The sequence below is a fragment of the Fundulus heteroclitus genome, unplaced genomic scaffold (assembly GCF_011125445.2).
Source record: "Fundulus heteroclitus isolate FHET01 unplaced genomic scaffold, MU-UCD_Fhet_4.1 scaffold_85, whole genome shotgun sequence".
Lineage (NCBI taxonomy): Eukaryota > Metazoa > Chordata > Actinopteri > Cyprinodontiformes > Fundulidae > Fundulus > Fundulus heteroclitus.
In genome coordinates, this window is record NW_023397307.1 from 1,079,713 (window position 1) to 1,105,420 (window position 25,708).

The following is a 25,708-nucleotide window of genomic DNA, read 5'->3' on the forward strand; positions in this document are numbered from 1 at the left end:
TTATTTTTTTTTATGTGTTTGCGGCTCTAGTGGCACGCATTTTATTGACAGTGAGCTGACAGGAAGAGGGGGGAAGACAGGCGGAGAAGCGCCGCGGGTCGGAGTCGATCCCGGGCCGACCGCGTTGAGGACTAAAGGCCTCCTTATATGGTTAGCGCTAACCGCTAACCGCTCCGGGGCGCGTCCGCGCTGCGCGTCCGTGGACGCGCCCCGGAAAACAAAACTTGTCAAATCCGGTCGGGAGAAGGGCGAAAACATGGTTTCCACCAACAAAAGCCTTCAGAGGCGTTCTCTGATGTTCTTTTAATGAAACAATATCAGATAGATTGGACAACACAGAAGAAATAGCAGCATCAATGCAACGCTTGCTTCCTCGATGCGAGCCGCCATTGTTGTTGGAATCTCACGGTAACTTCTCCACTACGTCACATCCAGGAAACACCCGCCCTGCGTCCTGATTGGCCAGACCATAAATTTGGTTGGGGAAATCACTTTGAATGAGCGGTGTCCCAGATGTATGTGAGTGGAGCTAGGCGGAGCGAGACATGCAGCTGGCTGTTGTCAGGTTATCAAGTTTCTGCTCCGCTTAGAAACAGCACGGGATGGAACGTCACTGTGATATTCTGGGGTCGGAAGAAGTTAGCAGAGGGAATGTGGAGACGAAGTCTTTTTTAATGGTGGAACGCAGGGAAAACAGACAGCCACTCAGTACAGCTTTCTTGCTAACTTAACGCTAATAAGTTGGCCTACTAAGAACTATACCTAGAACAGGTATATCTGCATTTCTACCACTAGGGGCAACAAACCACTCTATTACATTCCTCCCCTTTTAGATTTCTACTGCAACTAAATAGTAGGGAAAGATGCATAACAACAGCAAATAAAATTTCCTACTGCCTTACTAAGAATTTAACAATTTAACTGTACTTACTGCCTTATTACTTCAAAAATCAACTAGCAGTAACTAATCATACAATACACATTTTCAAAGATTCAGTCTCTTTGGAGGAACTCTGTGCCGCACCGGGTATCTGCGCTCCGCTGATGGGCTTTGGGTTGTTTTAGGGGTTGATACTGAAGGTTCTTCTGTTGTCTGCCCAGGTGATGCAGCAGGTAACGGTGGTTCTGTTAGTGTTCCTCTCGGACTTCCTGGCACAAAACAGTCTCTGATCTCTTCAGGTTCCTCTACGAGCACTGGGGAAAACATAACTGGAGATTTCTCCACAGCTTGTTTCCATGGTAACATGTGGTCAACATGTATGGTGCGCGTTCTCTGTCCGTCTTGTATCCGATAAGTGACGCTTCCCAACTTCTTCAGAACTGTTCCACAAGTCCACTTCACAAATCCTCCTCTGAAGTTTCGGACACGAACAGTCTCTCCTTCAGAAAAAACACGTAAGAATGGAGCTCTGCGATCATGATGTCGCTTTTGCTTGAACTGCTTCTGTTTAATGTGTTGAGCAAGTTCAGGTTTGAGAAGACTGAAACGGGTTCGGATCTGACGTTTCAGGAATAACTCTGCTGGTGTGCAACCTGTCACAGTGTGCGGTGTACTGCGATACATGATCAGGAAGTTTGCCAAGCGATGACTGAGTGGCAATGTGGCCTTCCCATCTGCCTCCAGTACATTTTTCATCAAAGATCGTTTCAGGATTTGTACTGACCTCTCTGCTGCTCCATTTGATGCAGGGTGATATGCCGGAACAGCTGTGTGACGGATTCCATTTAACTCCAAAAACTGGCGGAATTCTTGTGACACCAGCTGAGGTCCATTGTCTGAAACAAGTTCTTCTGGAAGCCCATATGCAGAGAATAACCTTCTCAAGATTTCAATGGTATTCTGTGATGTGATAGATGTCATCGGGAAAACTTCCAACCATTTTGAATGACTGTCAATGACCACTAAGAAATACTGTTTGTCCCTTTCAGCAAAATCAATGTGAATCCGTTGCCATGCTCTTTCTGGCCACTTCCACGGATGGAGTGGTGCAACCCCTGGCAACTTCTGCACAGCTTGACAGATTTGACAGCTTTGGACCAGTTCATGTATGTCACCATCACACCCTGGCCACCACAGGTAACTGCGGGCGAGAGCTTTCATACGACATATGCCTGGATGTTCATGATGCAGGTCTTTCAGCACCTTCTGTCGGTAACTTGGTGGAATGACAACACGTTGTCCCCAAAGAACACATCCTTGTTCTGCTGACAGTTCATGTCTGCGAATGAAATATGGTTTAAGTGTTTCATCCTGAACATAATTTGGCCACCCATTCATGGTGTAGCTCCATACTCTGCTAAGAAGCAGATCTTTCATAGTTGCTTTCTCAATGTCTTTTGCTAATACTGGTAATTCTTCCACATGAGAGAAGTAGAAGATGCTTTCTTCTTCTGCGGTGTTGTCTGGTGAGTTCCGCGGTAAACGTGACAACGCATCCGCATTGGCATGGTCAGCTGATCTTCTATATTCAATGTCATAGCTATATGCCATTAGAATAAGAGCCCAGCGTTGCATCCTCAAAGCAGCAAGTGTTGGCACCGCTGACTTTGGTCCCAGTATAGCCAACAATGGCTTGTGATCTGTTATGAGTGTGAATTTCCTTCCGTACAGATATTTGTGGAATTTCTTGACTCCAAAAATGATAGCAAGAGCCTCTTTCTCTATTTGGGCATACTTCCGCTCAGCATCGGTTAACGTTCTTGATGCAAATGCCACTGGCCTTTCCTCTCCGTTTTCCAAGATATGAGAAATGACTGCACCAACCCCATAAGGTGATGCATCACAGGCTAATTTCAATGGCAGGTGTGTGCTATAATGCACCAACACTTTGTTCTGCAGCAGTAGTCTTTTTGCATCTTCAAATGCTTGTGTACAAGCTGTAGTCCAAATCCATGTTTCATCTTTTCTCAACAGGTTGTGGAGAGGCTGAAGGATGGTAGATGGATTGTTTAGAAATCGACTGTAGTAATTTAGAAGACCCAAAAAAGACTTCAGTTCAGTGACATTTGTTGGTTCTGGTGCGTTTGTTATGGCTGCAACCTTTTCCTCCATGGGGTGCAGTCCATCCTTGTCAATCCTGTGTCCCAAATATTCCACACTGCTCTGAAGAAAACGACACTTTGCAAGCTTAACTCTCACACCATGCTTCTCCAGGCGTGTGAGAACTTCTTCCAACCTCTGTAGATGTTCCCTCTCCGATGAAGCAGTGATGAGAATATCATCCAGAAAACATGTCACATGATCCATCCCTTGGAAAATCTGATCCATCACCGACTGAAAAAGAGCAGGAGCACTGGATACGCCATAGCTGAGGCGACTGTACTTGTACAGACCTTTGTGGGTGTTGATAACCAGATACTTCTCTGACTCTTCATCTAACTCCAGCTGCTGGTAGGCATGAGAAAGGTCAAGTTTACTGAATGATGTTCCTCCTGCCAAAGTAGCAAAAAGGTCTTCAGCATTAGGCAATGGATAACATTTCTCTTCAATGCACTGATTTATGCTGACCTTGTAGTCACCACAGATCCTAATGGTTTTGTCAGTTTTGGGCACCGTAACAATGGGAGATGCCCACTCACTTTTCTCGACCTTTGAAATCACTTTCACCCTTTCCAATCTGTCCAACTCTTTTTCTACCGCTTCCTTTAGTGCATAAGGAACCGGGCGAGCTTTACAGAAAACTGGTGTAGTGTTTGGCTTAATACGAATTTTGGCCTTAAATCCTTTAATGCAGCCTTGGTCCTCTGAAAACACTGCCTGATGGCGTAGGATCACTTCCTGTAATCCTGGTTTTGCATCTTTTTGCACTAGTACCTTGTGTACTGTAAAAATCTGTTCCCAGTTTAGCTGTAGTTTCTTTAACCAGTTTCGTCCAATCAGGGATGGCCTGTTTCCCTGAACAATAATCAGTGGTAAAGTACTCTTTTGTGTTCCATACTGTACAGGTACCACTATACATCCACGAACAGCGATGCTTTGGCCTGAGTAAGACTTCAACTTTAACCCAACCGGTTTTATAGGGAACTGGGTGAGATGTGACTGGTAATACTTGTCACTTATCACTGAAACTGCTGATCCTGTGTCCAGCAACATGGTGGTGTTTTTGTCTCCCAGTAAAACATCCACTGTGTAACCTTTTTCAGTGGAAGCGACAGAGTACACTGAATAAACTCCAAAAAGTTCAGCTTCATCATTTCTGTTTGATGACTCGGTGTCCGTTTCCACATACTGAGTTTGTTGTCTGCTTTTTTTATTCCTGCAAGCACGAGCAATGTGTCCTATTTTTGCACAAACATGACATTGTTCATTCCTAAATCTGCAGTCGCGTGCCGTATGTTTTCCACCACACCGATAGCACGGCTGCTTTGTTGCTGTATCTTTTTTAGACCCCATCCAGCTCTTATTTTTATTTTTTTTCCTCTTTTGAGATCTGTCCCTCTTTTGAGTTCTGGCCTTTCCATCCTCTCTTGGAAAAAGTTGGAACATTTTTCAGTGCATTAACTTGGTGAGTATCATGGTGTCCAGAAAACTCCATAGTATTTTTTGAAGCAAGTTCCATGTTCACGGCAATCTCACACGCACGTGAAAAGGTAAGATCTTTTTCTGTCAGTAGCTTGCGCTGTGCAGCATCCGAGCGCAGCCCACTGACAAAACGATCTCTCAGCGCCTCATCCAAATATTGTCCAAAATTACATGTGGCTGATAACTGCCTCAGGGCAACAACGTAATCTGATACTGGTTCCCCCTCCTTTTGGTTACGTTTTTGGAATCGAAAACGCTCAGCTATCACCACTGGTGTTGGCTTATAGTGTGCTCGTAACACTGCAGTTAGCGCTGCATACTCCATCGTGCTCGGTACTTTCGGAGACACAAGATTCTTTAGCAGCCCATATGTATCTGCTCCGATCACAGAGAGAAAAGTGCAAACAATCTTCTCATCCGGAACATCATTAGCCAACATCCATTGTTCCAAACGCTCCAAATATGACTCAAAATCCTCCTTAGATTCATCATATTCAACCACACGACCCACATGCATAGCCATATTAGCTTCTCGATGCTAAATCTTGTAGCTTCGAAAAAAAATATCATACGGTTGTTTCCCTTACTTCCGTACAAAGTCCTTTGACCGGCTCACTTCTGTCACGCTGTGGAAATCTTTAAAATCCTCGTCGCCAGTTGTGATATTCTGGGGTCGGAAGAAGTTAGCAGAGGGAATGTGGAGACGAAGTCTTTTTTAATGGTGGAACGCAGGGAAAACAGACAGCCACTCAGTACAGCTTTCTTGCTAACTTAACGCTAATAAGTTGGCCTACTAAGAACTATACCTAGAACAGGTATATCTGCATTTCTACCACTAGGGGCAACAAACCACTCTATTACAGTCACTTCCGGTGATCTGCCCAAATATGGGCAAAATGGCCGCCCTGTTCGCAGCTCTGGAGACTCAGAGCTCAGGATGGTGAGAGCTGTGAACAGATCATAAAATTCATAAATTCGTTAAAAATCAACGGTTTGCTCTAAACTTCTGAAAATATTCATGAATCTCGGAGAGTGGTTTATCTAACTGTGTGTTTTTTTTAAATGCCCATTGAAAAAAGCGTTTCAGAGAAAAAAAATATTAAACTTTATAGTCTTGGACATTTGAATTTCAATGTCTTTTAAATAGTTCAAAATCGCCTGGATATTTATCAAACTGAATTCTACGTTTAGTCTGAATATGCTTTACAAATAGTGGCCACTTTTATTGGGATTAAAAACTATTTGTCGAAAATACATCGCTTTTTGCATTTCACAAACTGTGAGAGAATTGTTACACCTTATTCAAGGAATACATCCTGAAAATCTGAAATCGTTACACCACGAAATTGATTTTTGGTAATTTTTTGAAGTTTTCAACGTTTTTTTCACACTTTTGGAAATAGGCCCCGCCCACTTGTTTCAATAAATATTATATTTAATACTTTAGTTAAGGGCAATGTCTGGAAGGGAATGAAGAAGGTTTTGTAAAAATCCGATCAGCCATTCTTGCGTAGTAGATTTCTTGACATCACAGCGCCCCCTAGTGATGGACGATCCTCAAACGCGGGTGACATGTGCAAAATCGTATTTGGACCATGGGTTATGAAGGACATGTCAAAATCTGTTATGGTTTTAGAATAATCAGAAATTACATTTAGAGCTAGCTAGCTAACAATCACTAATTTTAGCGTTACTTTTCGAAAAAGTCAAAATTCAAAAATCCGCCGTGTTAACTTTTTTTATTTGTCCATGACACGATTATATATAAAGTTTTGCACAGATTGCACAAAAAATGAAGGAGGAGTTTAACAAGAAAGGTTTAACCTTTGTAGCCATGTAGCGCGAAAACTAGCTGGGAAACGAAGGGTGTTCCAATTCCCTTTATTTTGCAGAATCATCCAATAAACAAAGTGACATCAATAATAATAATAAATAATTTAAAAACACACGAAAAACAATAGTGTTCTCTGCTCACAGAGCAGACGAACGGCATAGCCGTTCGCCTGCACTGCGGGCTTGGAACCCTAAATATGTGAAAGATTATGTTCAAAAAACTGTTTAATGCCAACAGAAAAATAAAGTGACTCAGTGGTTAGAAACAATGATTCACTTTAATACTTAAAGGCTTTATTTATTGAAAACATGTAATCAAAAATATTAGATTTAGGTCATAATTGTGGTATAAATCTGTAACATCTCATTCAATAAAATACCATAAATTCACATTTCTCTCTTTATTACAGATTTTGCTGCTAAACACATCCTGTAAATTTTAAGTTTCAAATAAAACTATATTGTACAGCTGCATTGTCATTTTTACTGAAATACTAATCAGAGTTGTGGTGATTTTGTTGTTTTGAGGTTATTTACCTTAAAAAATTTAAATTAATGATTAAACATAATAAAACATTCAAAATATGATAATTATCAGATGAGAAAATTACAAAATTAGATGATATTTGTTGTCTCATGTGTGTCTGGACTCAACAAAACGGGTCCAAACAAGAACCGGCTCAAAGAACTGGTTCCACTTTTTAAACCTGGGAATCATTTGACATTTTATTGCTGAGTTCACAGTTTTTGCTGCTAAAAGCAACAAGGAGGAAAAACAGCAAATATTCTGGAGCTGATCAGCTGGTTTAGAAAACAATGTTGAGAAATGAACAAAGCCAACAGAACCAGAACATCAATTCTGAAGGAAAACAAGTGCTGATAATCTCTGAATATTGATTTCTGTGCAGTTTAGACAAAACAACAACGATCAAGAAAATAATCTGCTGGAGATTTAAAAACCAGAATCAAACTCACTGAACCTTCAGTGGATTCTGTCTATTTGGGTTTACAGAACTCAGCAGAACCTCCAGAATAAACCCAAACTCCAGCATGTAGCGGCTGAGTGAAGGTGGTCTGGACTCTGTGGAGGAGAGTCATGGTTTCAGAGACGCTGTAGAAGGACAGAATACCTGCTCTGTGATCCAGGTACACTCCTACTCTGGAGGAACCAGGACCTGAGATGGAGGTCCAGATGTTGTTGTGACCAAATTTATAACCTCCTTGGGAACAATTTAATGCCCAAGATTTGTCATTATATCCAAATCCATATTCATTCCCCATTCCTGTTTTGCTGATATTCTTGTATGCGACTGCTACAGAAGCTTGCATCCCTCTCCACTCCACCTCCCAGTAACAACGTCCAGTCAGACTCTCTCTACTCAGAACCTGAAACCAACCAGTGAATCTGTCTGGATGACTAGAATAAGACTGAGATTTATTCATCACTGTCACCTTCCTGTTTCCCTCTGATAGTAACAGACGACTGTGTGCTGTGTTTGGATCCAGTGTGATTTCACATGAATATCTCAAGAATCCAGCTCTGCTCTTTGGTTCTGGTTCTGACAGTGAAACATCCACCTCAGTGAGTCTCAGTGAGATGTTTGTCCATGCGTCTCTCAGGATGTCCTGTAGTTGATCTCTGAGCTCTGACACAGCTGCTGTCACATCCTCAAAGTAGCTCAGAGGACGGATCTTGATGCTGGATGAGTGTGTAGACTCACTGAGTGCTGACAGTGAGGGGTAGTTGTGGAGAAACTGGTTGTGATCCTCTGTGTCTGAGAGCTGCTTCAGCTCAGCGTCTTTCCTCTTCAGCTCAGTGATCTCCTGCTCCAGCTTCTCCTGAAGCTCTTTGACTCGACTCCCTTCAGTTTCCTGCTGGGATCTGATCTGCTGCTTCACATCAGAGCTTCTTTTCTGGATGAGACGGATCAGCTGAGTGAAGATCTTCTCACTGTCCTCCACTGTTTTATCAGCAGAGTGCTTGATGGCCTCCAGCTCCTGTTGAAGCAGCTTCACATCTTTCTCTCTGTCCTGGATTCTCTGCTGGATGTTTTCTCGTCTCACCTCCAGCTCTCTCTGCCTCTCAGTCCTTTCTGCTGCAGCTGACACTGTGTCGTGGCCTTTAGGTTCATCCTCAGGGCAGAGATAACAGATACACTTCTGATCAGTACGACAGAACATCTTCATCACCTCATCATGACGAGAGCAGATGTTCTCCTGGAGGTTCTTGGAGGGCTCCACCAGCATGTGTTTCTTAAATGCAGCTGAATCATAATGAGGCTGAAGGTGTTTCTCACAGTAAGAGGCCAGACAGACTAAACAGGACTTGATGGCTTTCAGTTTTCTTCCAGAGCAGAAATCACAGGCCACATCTTCAGGTCCAGCATAGCAGAGATCAGCAGGAGCAGCTTGGAGTCCAGTCTTCTTCAGCTGCTCCACTAAAGCTGCTAACATGGTGCTTTTCTTCAGAACGGGCCTCGGTGTGAAGGTCTCCCTGCACTGAGGGCAGCTGTGGATTCCTTTGTGATCCTCTCCATCCCAGAAGTTTTTAATACACTTCATACAGTAGCTGTGTCCACAGGGAATAGTCACCGGATCCTTCAGTAGATCCTGACAGATCGAACAGGACAAGGTTTCTCGGTCCAGCTGGTTCTGCTCCATTTCTCCTCTCGGTCACAGTGACTGTGTGAGTTTCATTTCCTGAAAACAGAATCAGCTCTGAGCTCTGATCTACGAATCACGTGTCAGAGCAGAGAGGCTGCAGCCAATCAGCTTTCACCTCCAGCAGATGTTCCTCCACCAGCTTCAAGGTGTGTCTGAGAGCAGGAAGAACAGGGAGGGTTATCAGGTTTTACAGTCTGCAGAATAAGGAGCAGAGGTCGCATTTATAAAGCTTGCGTACACACAAAATGGGCCTGAAACGTGTGAATCCCCCTTTCCATGCAAAATTCAGATCTATGAAAAAAAAAAAAAAAACTTGAGGAGAAAATGTTTTTGGTCCTCACAGCAGCTCTGACCCAGGCTTATACTCATTTTAGAGACGGAGGAAATTGGCAACACAGATGCCAATTGTGTTGAGTTGCAGCCAAACTGCGTCATGATTCCTCTCAGACATTTAATTTCACTCCATATCAGACTTTAATCATAGATCAACTTCATCATAAGCTTTCAAAATCACAAAAGGACCTTTAAATAAATCACATAAAAATGCCCATAAGCCAACTTAAATTTGTTAAGTCCACAGAACATCTTAGAGTTTTCTACCATCACTTTCCCCAATTATTACCAGGGTGACGTGTTCCATAGATTACCAGATTATTGTGAAAAGGTGTGCAGCAATAAATTGCTGTAAACGGTCAAACACACTCATGCGTAATGCTGAGGATGCATTGGCACTGTTGGAAGACCTTGGATGAGGGAGAATTAGGAGGAAATGCATTCTCAGGGATCAAATATTTCCTGGTTAATGATGATGACTGGCCTTTATACCGCTTTAGACTCTGAGCTTTACATTCTGCCATAACCTGCAGGGGAAAGAGGCTACACCCGCCTCCAGGTGCTGAAAGGCAGCTCTCCAACCCCAGAGCACAGAAGAGGTGACCATGCAGATGGGCACCGTTAAATACCGGTACCGACTCCCAGATGTCGGGGATGGGTATGGTACCCATACTTGGTTCAAATGTGAAAGCCCAGACCGTAGACATGTTGGCTTTAGCATTGACCTGCCATTGTACTGCATTCAGGGAGTGTTTGGACTAATGCAGTCACACAAGTAGTACAACATCGCCGGACATTTTACTTATCGGAAAGCGGCCCATATTTAGAGAATACTTACATCTTTTGACAGATATCAGACGTGCCGATTTATCCTCTATCACTGGTAATTAAAACAAAACTACTACCATCAAATTAAAATAGCATTAGAGTCAACACAAAGTATTTTAATACCAAGGCATTCTGCTCACCCTGGATTTCACGGTAAATACCCAATCTACCAAGTAACTTTCACTTTAAAGGTGATTTTGGTGCATTAACATCCTAAACCAAATTCTAAACTATCTTTTTTTATGTTTCCTTCAATCGAGCCCGAAAGAATTAGCAAACTAGATGCTAATGGACAAAACAGCCTTTAAAGCTTTGGATCTGCACTGCTCACTATATTGCTATCACAGAATCTGACTAACTTTAATATTTATTGGACTATAAGTCACACTTTTTTACCTAGATTGACAGATCCTCCGACTTATAGTCAGGTGCAACTTGTATATCAATTTTAAATGGTAATGGTAAATGTTATGTTTGGAAGCCAGGACGAGGTTGAAGCTCACGTAGGCAAATAGCTCTTAACAGCTTTTATTTAGAACTCGTTCAGCAGACCAGTAACATCTTGTACATTTTTTCATTCCACTTCTCCTCTCCTTTCATTCTCAACTCGTACACCACCTAGTGGTAGACACAACATTCCCCTCTTACTTGAAAAGCTTGCATGTACCCAAGACTGAACATCAACCTCATTTAACAGTTTGTATGTCATAAGTAGAACTTTAGCTGAAATCAAAGCAGGTGGTTACTTAAGCCAACAAAGCCAACCAAATATATTCAGCAACCCTGTACTTTTAACACTTGAAGTTACTATAAAACATAATTACCAAATGTAGCCATTGAAAAATAAAATCCAGGTGTTTGAAACATTTTGTACCATGAGAATTGGTTCACCTGTACCTACAACATGTAACACACACTCATTTATATACTCATTTACTCATTTTTAGCTTGTTTGAAAGTCCTTGAACCACACTGGTTGAGCAGCAGTTCTAACACTTTTCCTTTGAACCCCTAGGTCACTCTTTTCTGGTTCTGTCATTTTTACATGGAACACCTGCAGAGTATCGTGAAAGTCTGGCAGCATTCCACCTTTTATTGTCACTGAGTACATAAGTACTTCCTCCAATCTGCTTTTCAACACAGCGGTGGAGTAAATCTAGATGAGCCTTTGCGAACATGATGAGGTCTTCTTACCCTCACCATATCTCCAGGTTTGAATGTTGGTGTCTTAGCTCCACGGTGCTTGTCAGTATACTGTTTAGACCTCTCTTGTTTCTGTTTAACTGTTTCTCGTACAGTAGTGCATTTTCTGCTTTTCTCTGAACCCGGAAAGACATTCACTTTTGTTTTCATTCCTCCTGTTGTGCAGTAGTTCTGATGGAGATATTCCAGTTGTGTTATGTGGCGTTGCTCTATCGTTTTGTAGGAAATCAGTCACTGTGGTTTTCCAGACTTTCTGCATGTGTTCAGCAGTTACGAATGTCTCCTTAAGAACTCTATTCCATCTTTCACAGCACCATTGCACTGTGGATGGTACACACTTGTACGAAGATGAGATATTCCCCTCTCTCTGAGAAAATCTGCAAAAGAGCTGGTAAGAAATTGTGGCCCATCATCAGTGACTATGTAATCAGGGTTCCCCTCTCTGCTGAAAATAGAGTGCAGAAATGTGATAACAACATCAGTCGTTAAAGCGTGAGCAAATGCTACTTCTGGCCATTTACCGTAATAGTCCACTAATGTTATAGCGAATCTACATGAAGAAGCAGCAGTTTCAAAGGGACCCACAATGTCCAGAGCAACTTTCTCCCACGGTCTGTTCGGCAGTTCAATAGGCTGTAGAGGAGCAGGAGCAGTTTGAGCAGATTTGTCGTTCATTTGGCAAGTCGTACATGAAGAAATAACAGACTGAACCATTTTGTCCATCTGGGGCCACCAGTAGAGATCACAAAGTCTCTGTTTTGTGCGTACAACGCCTTGATGTGTTTCATGTGTGAATGACAGTAGCACGTAAAGCAACAGGAACGATGTATCGATGTTAACCTCTCATGACCAGATCCTGAGATGCAGAAAGTTCATTTGTGATGTGGAAGTATGGTATTAAGACAGGGTCCACATCCTTCTTGCACTTTGGCCAGCCTTTCTCTATCTGTCCACGGAGAAGTGTGAGTTCATGGCATTGTGAGGAAGCAGAAGTGAACTCAGCAACAGACAGAGCCGACACCACGGCTGCAACCATGTCAGGTTCATCAATAGCGTACCGCGCACGTGACGTCACCGTCTCAAGAGCAACGCCCCTTTTGCCGCTTAGGTAGGACATACAGGTAGAGAACGCCCGTAGCAACCAGCTATTATACGCGCAACAGAAACAGCGATATGACCGACTATACAGCCGTTAAACTTTCCCAAGACGATGTCCCAGGCGCACGGTTTACTGGTCGCACTGTGGAAGAACACACCAACCTTCAGCTCAAACGATGGCTTGAGTGTCGAGGGCTTAAAAAGACCGGAAAACGGGCCGAGTTGATCGAACGGTAAGCTTTGGGTTTTTTTTCCTGCGCGGCGGTCATGGCGTCGTCGGCCGTTTTTTTGTTTGTAATCACCGTCCAGGGATCGGTATATGTTTAATGTTTGTCTTATTTGAAATGTTTTTGAGTAAGCTATCCTGGTAGCAGGGTATCATGTTAGTGCCTGCTACCATGATAGCCTATATGCTATCATGGTAGCAGGCGCTTTATTATTAATATGTCGGCCACCAAAATACTCTTACCTGTTCACTACTTGATGTCGCTGGAATTGGGTCAGGATGTTCTTCGGTTGGGCCCTTTCCTCCAACAAAATGCTTGCTACATATGTAGGTGAATTTGGTAACTTTTTCCGGGTTGAACTGTTGTGTAGGCCGACCGCACCGGTGAACCCAGCGCACACATTTCTCCTTGGCAGTCTTGAAGAAAACATCCTTCATATGCGGCCGATCAGCGTACCTCGAGTCGCTGTTGCACGTTCCATAGTTTAAAAACCATGGTCTTAGATTTGGAAAAAGCAGTCGTTTACCGAGTAAAACCAAGGGTAACGCACGTCTCTTTTACAGCGAAACAGCGGCGGACTATGCAAACTTGCCCTACTGCGTACCACGTGATGTGACGTCATCGTGACGTTACGTTTCTAAAAATAGCTCGCTCGCGGTACGCTATAGGAGTAGAGTCCATAGGGAGCAGCAACCATGACAAACAGTCTGCAGCCTGATTTTGTGATCCAGGCCTGTATTAAAATTAAAGGTGAAGCACAGTAAATGTGCAGACCAGCGTGCGACTCTCATTGCAGCACGCCCAATGCCTTTGGTAGCAAGTAATGTCGTCAGTGCTTGATGATCAGTCCTTAGCATGAAACGTCGGCCCCAGAGATAAGACCTCCTTTTTTCCATGGCCCACACACAAGCAAGAGCCTCCTTTTCCACTGTGGAGTATTTCCGTTCTGCAGAGGTCAGCGTACGAGATGCAAATGCTACAGTTTGTTCAACATCATCTCGGTGTATTTGGGTCAACACACCACCCAGGCCGTAATCTGAAGCGTCTGTGGTGACAATGGTTGGAAGGGATGGGTCAAAAAGAGCCAGAACAGGACTGTTCATTAAAAGGTCTTTTAATTCCCTAAAGCTTTGATCAGCCCTTTCAGTCCATACAAAACCAGACTCAGCAGCTTCTCTCAGCACAGCCCGCATTGGTTCCACTAATGTGACAATTACATCATCCAAGTAATTGTGCACACCAGGCAGTCCTTTAAGCACAGTTCCCATAATTTTGTGGAATGCAGAAGGAGCAGAGGCCAACCCGTAGGGAACACGACAGTAACGGAAAAGTCCTTTGTGTGTAATAAAAGCCGTGAGATCCCTACTGTTCTCATGTAACAGGAGTTGATGGTATGCATATGCCAGATCTATGGTGGAAAAAACACTGGCACCCCTGAGCTAACTTAAAAGCTCATCCATGTGGGGCAAAGGGTGACTGTCGGCAACGATTGCTTTATTAGGTTCCCTCAAGTCAACGCACAATCTTGGTGTGCCCTCTTTCCTTGTTGTGACCACAATAGGTGAAATCCAGGGAGAAGCATCAATGCGTTCGATAATTCCCTCCTTTAACAGCAAATCCAGTTGCTCTGACACAGCGTCTCATACTGGAAAGGGAAGACGGCAAAGTTTTTGCCGAACTGGAACTGCATCCTCACGTACTTTAACTTTGTGCACAAACCCAGCAACACAGCCAATAGAAGCAGAGTCTGTTTTTGTCAACAACACAGGTGCAGCAGAAGAAGCATGTTCAGTGGTTGGAGCACGGATTGAATGGGAGCTAAATGTCCATTTCAGTGCTTTTATCAGATCCATTCCGAGTAATGCAGATGCTCCTTTAACTACATACAAAGAAGCAGAAGCAGCGTTGTCGTGAAGGGTAACTGTTGCTTCCAAACATCCTATTACCCTGTACTTATGGAACCATTGTTTATCCTGCACTTGCTGCTATTGCACTTCTGGTTAGACCTAAACTGCATTTCGTTGCCTTGTACCTGTACCTGTGTAATGACAATAAAGTTTAATCTAATCTATTACAGGAATATCCTCCTTCAAGTAAGTGACTAGTTTCACCTGAGGTGCAGAGAGATGACACTCAGGAAAATGTCTGTTGTACAGAGTCTCTAGTATGATAGGAACAGATGATCCTGTATCAATCAGTAATTCATAATCAGCAGACTCACCCGACGCAGCTTTAATGTTCACATTGCAAAACAGTCTATCAGTAGTGTTAACTTCATTTGCAGTTAACATGAGCACAACCACTTCAGGCATTACTTCCTCGACTTGTTTAGCTGAGTGGCAAACTTTAGAAAAGTGTCCAGTCTTACCACAGCTGTTGCATCTTGCCGCGGCTGCAGGGCAGCTTCTTGCATTCGTCAGCTGATTTGTCAATCCACAGCGGTAACAGGTGCGCACTGTCTACCGCGCAGTACGCGTGTGGCTATTTTTAGAAACAGCTTGCCGTTTTTTTCCTTGCATTGAGCAGGTCCGCGCTGGGCAACCGTGTGAACAGCAGTAGCTCCGCTGAGGAGTTTGGACGACTAAAGAGCGTGTTACACTTGACAGGCCAGCGTGACAGTGCTGTCCAGCATTAACGAACATTCCAGTAAAAGCCTGATTCTTACCTCCGGTTCATAAGACTTCTCAATCAGCTGATCCCGCAGCATCTCGTCCTCCAGGGTTTCATAAGCACATGTGATAGCCAACTCACGTAAAGCAGCCATGTATTGAGGCACAGTCTCATCCACCTTCTGCGTTCTCTGTCGGAATTGGTGTCTCGCCACGACAACGTTCACCTTCGGTGCAAACTGTAGTTCCAACGCCGTCATTGTATGAAGTGCCGGCGTTAGGCAAGGTGTAAAATAAACGTCCCTCAAAGCCAAGTGCATGAATTAGCAGAGCACAGCGTCTAGCATCGGACCAGGAATTGCCAGTAGCATGAATAGCCATTAAGTAGTTATCAAACATTTTCCGCCACATGGAAAACGGGACAGCAGGTTCTCCACTGCAGGGATGGGTACAGATGTCATGGTCGCCAATTGTTATGTTTGGAAGCCAGGACGAGGTAGAAGCTCATGTAGGCTAATAACTCTTAACAGCTTTTATTTAGAACTTGTTCAGCAGACCAGTGATGAAGATCGGGTTTTACCGGCTTGCTGTTACATGTCTATTGAAAACCCATCTTTCCCAGTTCCGGATTTGGTTGCAAGTGAGAAGATCGAGAGGTAGAACAGTTTAAATGCATATTTAATTCATAGAAATTAAATATGGAGACAGAGTACATTCCCATACAAGATGTTTTCTCACCGCGGTGGAGAAGTCTGTCTAATCTTTAAAAAGTCTGAACACATCTTTTTAAGGGTGAGACCATCCCATGTTTTTTGGAGGAGGGGATAATCTGTTTTGAACAAAGGATACCTCTTTCTGACCCACCCCCTCAGCAATAAAACTCCATGTTTATCTTACTCTGGAGCAGGGAGGGACAGACACCACTCTGCTTTCCTCAGTAAACCCAACTAAGATATATTTTTTAATTCTTAACAACCCCTCTGTTTTGATCATCAGATTAAACCAATAACTAGGCTAAACTAAGGTTATGTCTTGAAACCCTTAAACAAAATGTATAGTAAGATGTAATACTGTAACCCACTGTCCCCTCTGTTGGCGACTTATGAAATCAAATGAAGTTCAAATGTTCCCCTTAAATGTAAAATAACCCAAGTATAAGCTAAAAAGCTACTAAACCTATCTGAATCTCTAACCTACTAGAATTAAGAAAAGTAAGCACCTTTATCCGAGAGGTGCAAGGCTAAGATAAATGTGCAACTACCAGAAACTATTATATGATCTAAATATGACTTTAAGAGTCCTAACCTAGATTAACATGATGTCTTTTTAGATAACCTGTGAAAGCACTACACTCAGATCAAACCACAGAATAAAAAAATTATCATGCAATGCAGAACCAAGAGTCTAACAATACTAACATTTAACACCTTATGAATATGAAACTTATAAGACATATGCAGTGGTTACAAAACTCTCATTTTCTTTTTTGCACAATGCATTCAATTGTTGTCATGATGTCTTGCATCTCGGAGATGTCTTCTTCTCGCCTTTAAAGAAGATGGTTTAAAGAGTCAGTGTTCCAACCGCAGTCTCCACAGAACTGTATGTTAATCTTTATTAAAAATAAAAAAAACGAAAACAAAATAAACTTCCAGCCGCCCCTCCGTGGGTTGCTCTGCACCTCGAGCTGCCCTCGTTGCTGGATGGCACGGGTGGGTGGCAGTTGAAAACCCTTCCAGTCAGCCAGTCTGACCCGAAGGCTGGCATGGTATTGTTCCCTTGAACCCTCTGTTGCTGGTACACATGGCTCCTGGAATGTGAAGGGCCCCTGACCTCTGGCCCACCACATCTGTCTGTTGGTGACCTCAGCGCGCATCCTTCGAGGTTGGGGGTTGGTGGACTCCCTTCACATACTTGGACTCTCCTAATTTCATGTCTCCTGAAATTTACACGACAACTGTTTAGATATCAAATGTTGTGTGCAACCTGTAATTCCGGAGGTTGACTTCGGTTCCGAAAAGCTCCTTTCAGTCATATGGAATCATATCCTGTAATGAAATTAACTGAACACTCCCACAAGAAACACACTTCACAGCTTCTTCACCCCATGTCCAATTTTGTTTGTGCACAGAATTTTAGCCAATTGTGTTTAGAATTATCCCCATTAATCCTTACCACCTGTCCATTGTTCCATCTCCATCCTATGAGAAACCTATTTTAGAAATGTAATAGTTAATGAGACACTTTATCGCAATTCCTCTTTCCTGACGCTGATTGTCCTACAAAAGAATGCCTGCACAAAAACGTAATACCTCCGGTGGGAATCGCCATGTCTGTGGAATCAAAAATTACTTAATTTAGTCTGAAATCAAAGTACATTTTCCTGTAAGAATGTCAGAATGCTTTTTTGGATTGAAAAATTGCCATAGATTGCACCACTTCACACACACCATTTCTGTAACCTCTATTATTATTTCAGATGTCCACTCTGTGTGCTGCAAAAAATTCCTACTTTTAATCTGAGAGAAAAAGCAAACCCCCATTTTGTTCACCTATCGTTTCATCCAGTTGTTACAAATTCTGATCCGGTTTACTTAACAGATATATGTGGCTTTGAAACCTTAACCAACCTACCTGACACACCAATGATTTTAAACTAAATTAAATATGCATTAAGTTACCCTCTGTTTATCTCCGTTTTATCCATTTTTTTCTAGTTCATATAGTTTTTCTATTTAATTTAACATTCACTTTATTGTCCTGCTTAAACTGTTTAAGCCTTTTTCCAAGAACCCCTCACAGAGAATCTGTCATTGCAGATACGTGGTGTCTGACACTTGCCCACTAAATCTAATTTATGGTTCCGGCCTGTTTTGGGAGTCAACTGAACAAACATTTAGAGCTATGGGTAAGGTCTTTTGTGGGGGGTTTCTTTTTGTTTAAACAAGCGTTATCTGATTTACAACGCAGTTACATACCTCCGTGGGGTCCTGCACAAGAACCCTTCATCCAAATTACTTGTGCCAAGGGCTGATATAAAGTTTAAGATCTATATGACTTTATGATACAGTGTTATCATATAAATGTTTATGTCATATAAATGTTTATGTCATATCCCTCTGCTTGGAACAAAATTAATTTTGTTACAAAACATTAACAAAGAATAGTATTAGTCATCACAGGGAATCAATTGACTGCAAATAATTATCTAAATTGAAGTATGAAAAACACTGCCCTATATCCTGGATTCAGATCACAACATAATGCAATTTCATAATACCACAGATCTGCAAGAAGTCCTTCAAAAGTTGTGTAAGATCAGTGTACCCATTGAAATGATGACAGTAAACTAATTTGCTCACAGCAAGTTGATGTTATGAGATGCTGAATGTTCCAAGGTACTTACATACTGATAAAACATTGGGTGTTACCTGAATAAAACACCTGGTAACGGCAAATTCTGGTGAAAATCTGACATGTTTTAGCAGGCAACAGTTATATTGTACAATAGAAAAATCTCAATACTTGTGAGCTAATAAGAAATAACCTAACTAATTTGTGTAACCTAAAAAGCATGACTCTGCAATGAATAGTATTTGGTGGAAAAACAAGACGTCTCACCCAGAACACCACTGTGCATGCTAGCGAGAGGCCCCCACATCGTAAAAGCTGATAAGAACTCCCAGTCTGTAAATTTATGGCATGCAGCTGTGAGCATGCAGCATCACAGAACCCTAAATGTGAAAAATATCCCCGCCCCAGTGGATTTTCTGCTAATAATTGTGATGGTAAAATACACCTTCTGCTGTCAATTATGAGCAATACGGTCCTGGACATAATAGAATTAAAACTCATGTTTAAAAGGAACATATCAGTTACATAGTAAAAAAAATTTAAGAAACAGTAGTATATTTTTCAGCTGCCTTAAGAAGTTATTACCCAGCTCCAATCCATTTGCCTAGAAGCTCAGAAGTTGGAGACACAGAAAAAAATATGAGAAATCACATCCCATTAAATTTAGTCAGATGTATACTGGTAGAAATAATTGTCTGAATTACCTTAAAAAAAAGTCTGTTATCAGTCTGTGGTCCTTGAGATGGACTCGGACTGACATTTTCAGCAGATCAGGCAGAAAAAAGATTGGAGTTTAGACTTCGCACTCACAGCTTCCATGTGTGGAACTCCACATTTCTTCCCATGTTTTTTTGGAGGAGGGGATAATCTGTTTTGAACAAAGGAACTCTCTGACCCACCCCCTCAGCAATAAAACTCAATGTTTATCTTACGCTGGAGCAGGGAGGGACAGAGACCACTTTGCTTTCCTCAGTAACCCCAACTAAGATATATTTTTTAATTCTTAACACCAGTAACATCATGTACATCTTTTCATTCCACTTCTTTTCTCCTTTCAATCTCTTCTCGTACACCACCTAGTGGTAGACACAACAGTAAGCATTACTAGTCTATAGCCGCAAAAGGGCGCTCTAGGCTTGTGAAAATTGTTGCAGTTGTAATTCAATTCAATAAAATGTTATTTATAAAGCGCCAATTCACAACATGTCATCTTGAGGCTCTTTTAAAGTCAAATTCAATCAGATCCTCCAGGTTGGTCAGAAAGTTTCCTCTCTAAGGAAACCCAGCAGGTTGCATCAAGTCTCTCCAAGCAGCATTCACTCCTCCTGAAAGAGCATAGAGCCACAGTGGACAGTCGTCTGCATTGTTGATGGCTTTGGAGCAATCCCTCAAACTGAGCATGCATGAAGCGACAGTGGAGAGGAAAACTCCCCTTTAACAGGGAGGAGAACCTCTAGCAGAACCAGAACCAGGCTCAGTGTGAACGCTCATCTGCCTCAAAACCACTGGGGGTTAGAGGAGACAGAGCAGAGACACAAAGCACAGAAGCTTACAGTGATCCAGGAGTACTTTCTATGTTAGATGGTGATAGTGGATGATCTGCCTCCCCTGGATGATGTCACAGCTAACAGAACGCCAGACCAGGTGTACCTTCTATGAAGAGAAAAAATGACAGAACAAAAAGTTAAAAGCTGAAATAACAACAAACAATGTAAATTGGAGAGCAGTAGGAGAACTCAGCAGAGTCAGATAAATAAAGCTTGTTGTCCTCCAGCAGCCTAAGCATTTTTTGACTGATATACGGTACTTTATTTGTGAAATTAAAATATGTCATGCTTAGTTTATGATAAAATTCATTAACGTTCTGATATTACTTTTTAAATTGTATTTTTTAACTTCCTGAGAGAATTGCTGGGTTGAGGATTTTCTTTCCCCCTCTCGTGAGATAAAGTTTTGACACCCTGGTCTATGGCTGGACGATAATTCAATAACAATATATATTGATCATTAGACTTATATTGATAATAGAAAAAAGGGTCAATAAAAAAGTAAAAAAAAGTTTTTCCTTCCTTTTGCATTCTAGCCTATCATGTAGGTTAAAATTCCAAAAAATAAAAATAAAAAAAAATTCCAGTCATCATATCTTCCCAACCAATCACAACACAGACCCAGGAAAGCTCCGCCCCCCTTCAAAGAGTTCAGAGAGCACGCGTTCTTTTTTTCTTTAGTAAAAACTTGCAGTTTTGGTAAAAAGTTGGTTGATTAATGGGTATTCAAGGGTTTGAATTCAGTGTTTGTGTGTACTGTATCTAAAAATACAGTACAGATACCTAAAATACAATGGGCAGGGCTGCACTTAAAAGAAATTATCGATATTGACCCATATGATTTCTTTTTTATCGATATGCTTTTTCTTCTGTATCGCCCCGCCTACCCTGGTGTCCACAGTCGGGACCAGTGCGGCCTTTGATTTTAGTGTAACAAGTATTTCGTGTCTGCAGTGTTAAAACTGAAGAGGAGGCCATGTACCACTGCTGCTGGAACACCTCGTACTGCTCCATCAAGTGTCAGCAGGAGCACTGGCACGCAGACCACAAACGGACCTGCCGCAGGAAGAGATGAACAGGCCCACGCCTCCCTGGCTCCCTCCCTCTGTCAGTCAGCCAACAACACACATTTCTCTACGGTGTTACTGTACTCGCCCTCCTGGGAACTTTTTGGACCCGATAATTTGCTGTGTGGCGAGTGATTTGCTCCTGTTTTGGTTCTGTTATTTAATGTAGCCATTGTATTTGTTTGTTTTCTCGCAACCCGTGAACTTTTCTCCAGAGCCTAGCTCCACTACGGATTTATGGTCAGATTTTTATGTTTTCTTCTTTTTTTTCTGTATGTTTTCTTTCTGGAAATGCTGATGTTGCGTCAGAGGATGTGTTATTTAAGTCTGTAGGAACATGTGAGCATTAACAGAAAACAGTTTATTACCTTAATTTTTTTTTTTTTTTTAAAGTATTTTTTCTTTCTTACTGTAAATGCAGGAAACCAAGCTGGAAGATTTAAAACGACCTGCAGCTTGAACTAACTCTGCTTTCATGGAGAAAACTATCTGTAGCATACGGAACTGTTGATGATGCTTACAAATTTAAAGTTGTTTTAGGTCATTTTGTTTTCTTTCTTTATAGAAGTTTATGCAGGTGGATGCACCTTTTTTTACCATGTCTACCTACAATTTTATTTTCCTGAATCAGTTATTGGGAACAGGGTCAAAATGTCGACTTTAAAATGAGTTGACAAGGAAATCTTCCATTTGTATAAATGATATAATTATGCACCTGTTTGGGTTCTCCTGATGACAATAATGTTTTATGAGTGTGAAATTAAAGGGAAGGTTTATAAATTGCTCAAAATTTCTGGAAAAGCTGAATTTTCTCAAGCTGAATCTTAGCATGAAATGGGGAAAACCAATCGATCAATTCATTCAACTTTTCTAACGATATAAAATCTTGTAAAATTGCCAAAAAAAAAACTTCCAGCCTACAATCATTAAACCTACCTGAGAAGATGTGGTGCGTCGCCCCGGCGGTCAAAGCTGATGTATATTTTTTCCGGACGTCATCAGTGTCATTTTCTCGTGATGTACGCTCAGAGTTCATCCATCCTTTTGTAACCTGAAGTGACAAGTTGAAGAGAGTTTTTCGCTGCGTTCTGTTGTTGTTGGTGGTCAGTGCCTGTTTTCCTTTCTTCATCTCCCACTGAGGCAACATGCATGTGGATAGCTTCACCGTTCCTTCGTTTTTCATTTCAAATACCATAAATTCACATTATATATCTCTTTATTACAGATTTGGCTGCTAAACTGTAAATTTAAAGTTTCAATTAAAACTATATTGTACAGCTGCATTGTCATTTCTACTGAAATACTAATTAGAGTTGTGGTGATTTGTAATGATTTAGGAGGATATGAACCCGGTATTCAGCTAGACACTTGAGGTAAGCTTAAACAGGATTTATTGAGGGGATGAAGGGTTTGCCAGGCAGACAAAAACAATCCACAAAATGTACAGAGCAGACATCCAAGGTAAAAACAAAAACTGAGGCAGACTCAAAAACAGATCAGACAACCAGATGCACAGGCAGATACAAAAAAGCAGGATGGTTCTTACCAGTGGATTGGTGAAATGAAACACGTGTGACGTTCTAGCAGGGAGCAGAGAACTGAGGCAGGTATAAATAGGCAGAGGAACAGGTGAGCAGCGTGAACAACTAATTAATCAGAACAGGTGGAAGTCATCAAGGACGGGGGAGTGACTGAGGGAGCTGACAGGATTAGTGGAAGGGAACAGAATCTAAATAAGGTAAATAGAGAACCAGAACTACTACTAAGACAGGACTAAGAACATAAATAACCACCAAGACTAAATAATATGCCAGGGTAAACTAAAATACACAAGCTATAATACAAATCAAACAAGACAGAACCCAAGACAGAAAGGTATACTGACTAATAAAATAACAAACATAAAACAAAACCCAGAATATGACAGTGATTTTGTTGTTTTGAGGTTATTTACCTTAAAAGAATTTACATTAATGATTAAACATAATAAAACATTCAAAATATAACAATTCTCAGATGAGAAATTTACAATCTTAGATGATACTTGTTGTCTCATGTGTGTCTAGACTCAACAAAAAGGGTCCAAACCAGAACCGGATCAAAGAACTGGTTCCACTTTTTAAACCTGGGGATTCATTTGACATTTTATTGCTGAGTTCACAGTTTTTGCTGCTAAAAGCAACAATGAGGAAAAAACAGCAAATATTCTGGTGCTGATCAGCTGGTTTAGAAAACAATGTTGAGAAATGAACAAACCCAACAGAACCAGAACATCAATTCTGAAGGAAAACAAGTGCTGACGATCTCTGACTATTGATTTCTGTGCAGTTTAGACATATAACAACAATGATCAGAAAGATAATCTGCTGGAAATTTAAAAACCAGAATAAAACTTACTGAACCTTCAGTGGATTCTGTCTATTTGGGTTTACAGAACTCAGCAGAACCTACAACCAAAACTCCAGCATGTAGCGGCTGAGTGAAGGTGGTCTGGACTCTGTGGAGGAGAGTCATGGTTTCAGAGACGCTGTAGAAGGACAGAATACCTGCTCTGTGATCCAGGTACACTCCTACTCTGGAGGAACCAGGACCTGAGATGGAGGTCCTGATGTTGTTGTGAGCAAATTTATAACTTCCTGGGTAACAATCTAATGCCCAAGATTTGTCATTACCTCCAAATACACATTCATTTCCTCCTCCTGCTCTGCTGATATTCTTGTATGCGACTGCTACATAAACTCTCTCTCTCCTCTCCACCTCCCAGTAACAACGTCCAGTCAGACTCTCTCTACTCAGAACCTGAAGATAATCAGTGAATCTTTCTGGATGACTAGAATAAGACTGAGGTTGATTCATCAATGTCACCTTCCTGTTCCCCTCTGATAGTAACAGACGACTGTTTGCTGTGTTTGGATCCAGTGTGATTTCACATGAATATCTCAAGAATCCAGCTCTGCTCTTTGGTTCTGGTTCTGACAGTGAAACATCCACCTCAGTGAGTCTCAGTGAGATGTTTGTCCATGTGTCTCTCAGGATGTCCTGTAGTTGATCTCTGAGCTCTGACACAGCTGCTGTCACATCCTCAAAGTACGGAGGTAAGATATTGAGGCTGGATGAGTGTGTAGACTCACTGAGTGCTGACAGTGAGGGGTAGTTGTGGAGAAACTGGTTGTGATCCTCTGTGTCTGAGAGCTGCTTCAGCTCAGCGTCTTTCCTCTTCAGCTCAGTGATCTCCTGCTCCAGCTTCTCCTGAAGCTCTTTGACTCGACTCCCTTCAGTTTCCTGCTTGGACCTGATCTGCTGCTTCACATCAGAGCTTCTTTTCTGGATGAGACGGATCAGCTGAGTGAAGATCTTCTCACTGTCCTCCACTGTTTTATCAGCAGAGTGCTTGATGGCCTCCAGCTCCTGTTGAAGCAGCTTCACATCTTTCTCTCTGTCCTGGATTCTCTGCTGGATGTTTTCTCGTCTCACCTCCAGCTCTCTCTGCCTCTCAGTCCTTTCTGCTGCAGCTGACACTGTGTCGTGGCCTTTATGTTCATCCATTAAACAGATAAGACAGATACACTTCTGATCAGTACGACAGAACATCTTCATCACCTCATCATGACGAGAGCAGATGTTCTCCTGGAGGTTCTTGGAGGGCTCCACCAGCTTGTGTTTCTTAAGTGGAGCCACATCATAATGAGGCTGAAGGTGTTTCTCACAGAAAGAGGCCAGACAGATTAAACAGGACTTGATGGCTTTCAGTTTTCTTCCAGAGCAGGAATCACAGGCCACATCTTCAGGTCCAGCATAGCAGAGATCAGCAGGAGCAGCTTGGAGTCCAGTCTTCTTCAGCTGCTCCACTAAAGCTGCTAACATGGTGTTTTTCTTCAGAACGGGCCTCGGTGTGAAGGTCTCCCTGCACTGAGGGCAGCTGTGGATTCCTTTGTGATCCTCTCCATCCCAGAAGTTTTTAATACACTTCATACAGTAGCTGTGTCCACAGGGAATAGTCACCGGATCCTTCAGTAGATCCAGACAGATCGAACAGGACAAGGTTTCTCGGTCCAGCTGGTTCTGCTCCATTTCTCCTCTCGGTCACAGTGACTGTGTGAGTTTTACTTCTGAAAATAGAAACAGCTCTGATTTCTGATCGACGAATCACGTGTCAGAGCAGAGAGGCTGCAGCCAATCAGCTTTCACCTCCAGCAGATGTTGCTCCACCAGCTTCAAGGTGTGTCTGAGAGCAGGAAGAACAGGATTATCAGGTTTTACAGGCTGCAGAATAAGGAGCAGAGGTCACCTTTATAAAGCTTGCGTACGCACAAAATGCGCCTGAAACGTGTGAATCCCCCTTTCCACGCAAAATTCAGATCTAGAAAAAAAAAAAAAACTTGAGGGGAATCCATTTGGTCCTCACGGCAGCTCTGACCCAGGT

The 25,708-nt window shown here is 42.1% G+C and overlaps 1 protein-coding gene across 2 annotated transcripts; it reads right to left on the bottom strand.

Annotated features, from left to right (window-relative positions):
* Positions 1 to 681: 681 nt before the first annotated feature.
* On the bottom strand, positions 682 to 25,396 carry LOC118562282 (tripartite motif-containing protein 16-like). 2 transcript variants are annotated; one of them, XM_036134560.1, is made up of 2 exons: positions 7,639 to 9,082; positions 682 to 1,469 (listed from the first exon to the last, which is right to left on the bottom strand). In XM_036134560.1, exons 1-2 carry the CDS (start codon positions 9,014 to 9,016, stop codon positions 1,339 to 1,341), a joined length of 1,509 nt encoding a protein of 502 aa, XP_035990453.1. In that variant the 5' UTR covers positions 9,017 to 9,082; the 3' UTR covers positions 682 to 1,338. The 2 variants fall into 2 exon arrangements, with proteins under 2 accessions (XP_035990453.1, XP_035990452.1); XM_036134559.1 differs by lacking the exon at positions 682 to 1,469 and adding an exon at positions 24,816 to 25,396 and having other exon boundaries at positions 7,172 to 8,475.
* Between the last annotated feature and the right edge of the window lie 312 nt (positions 25,397 to 25,708).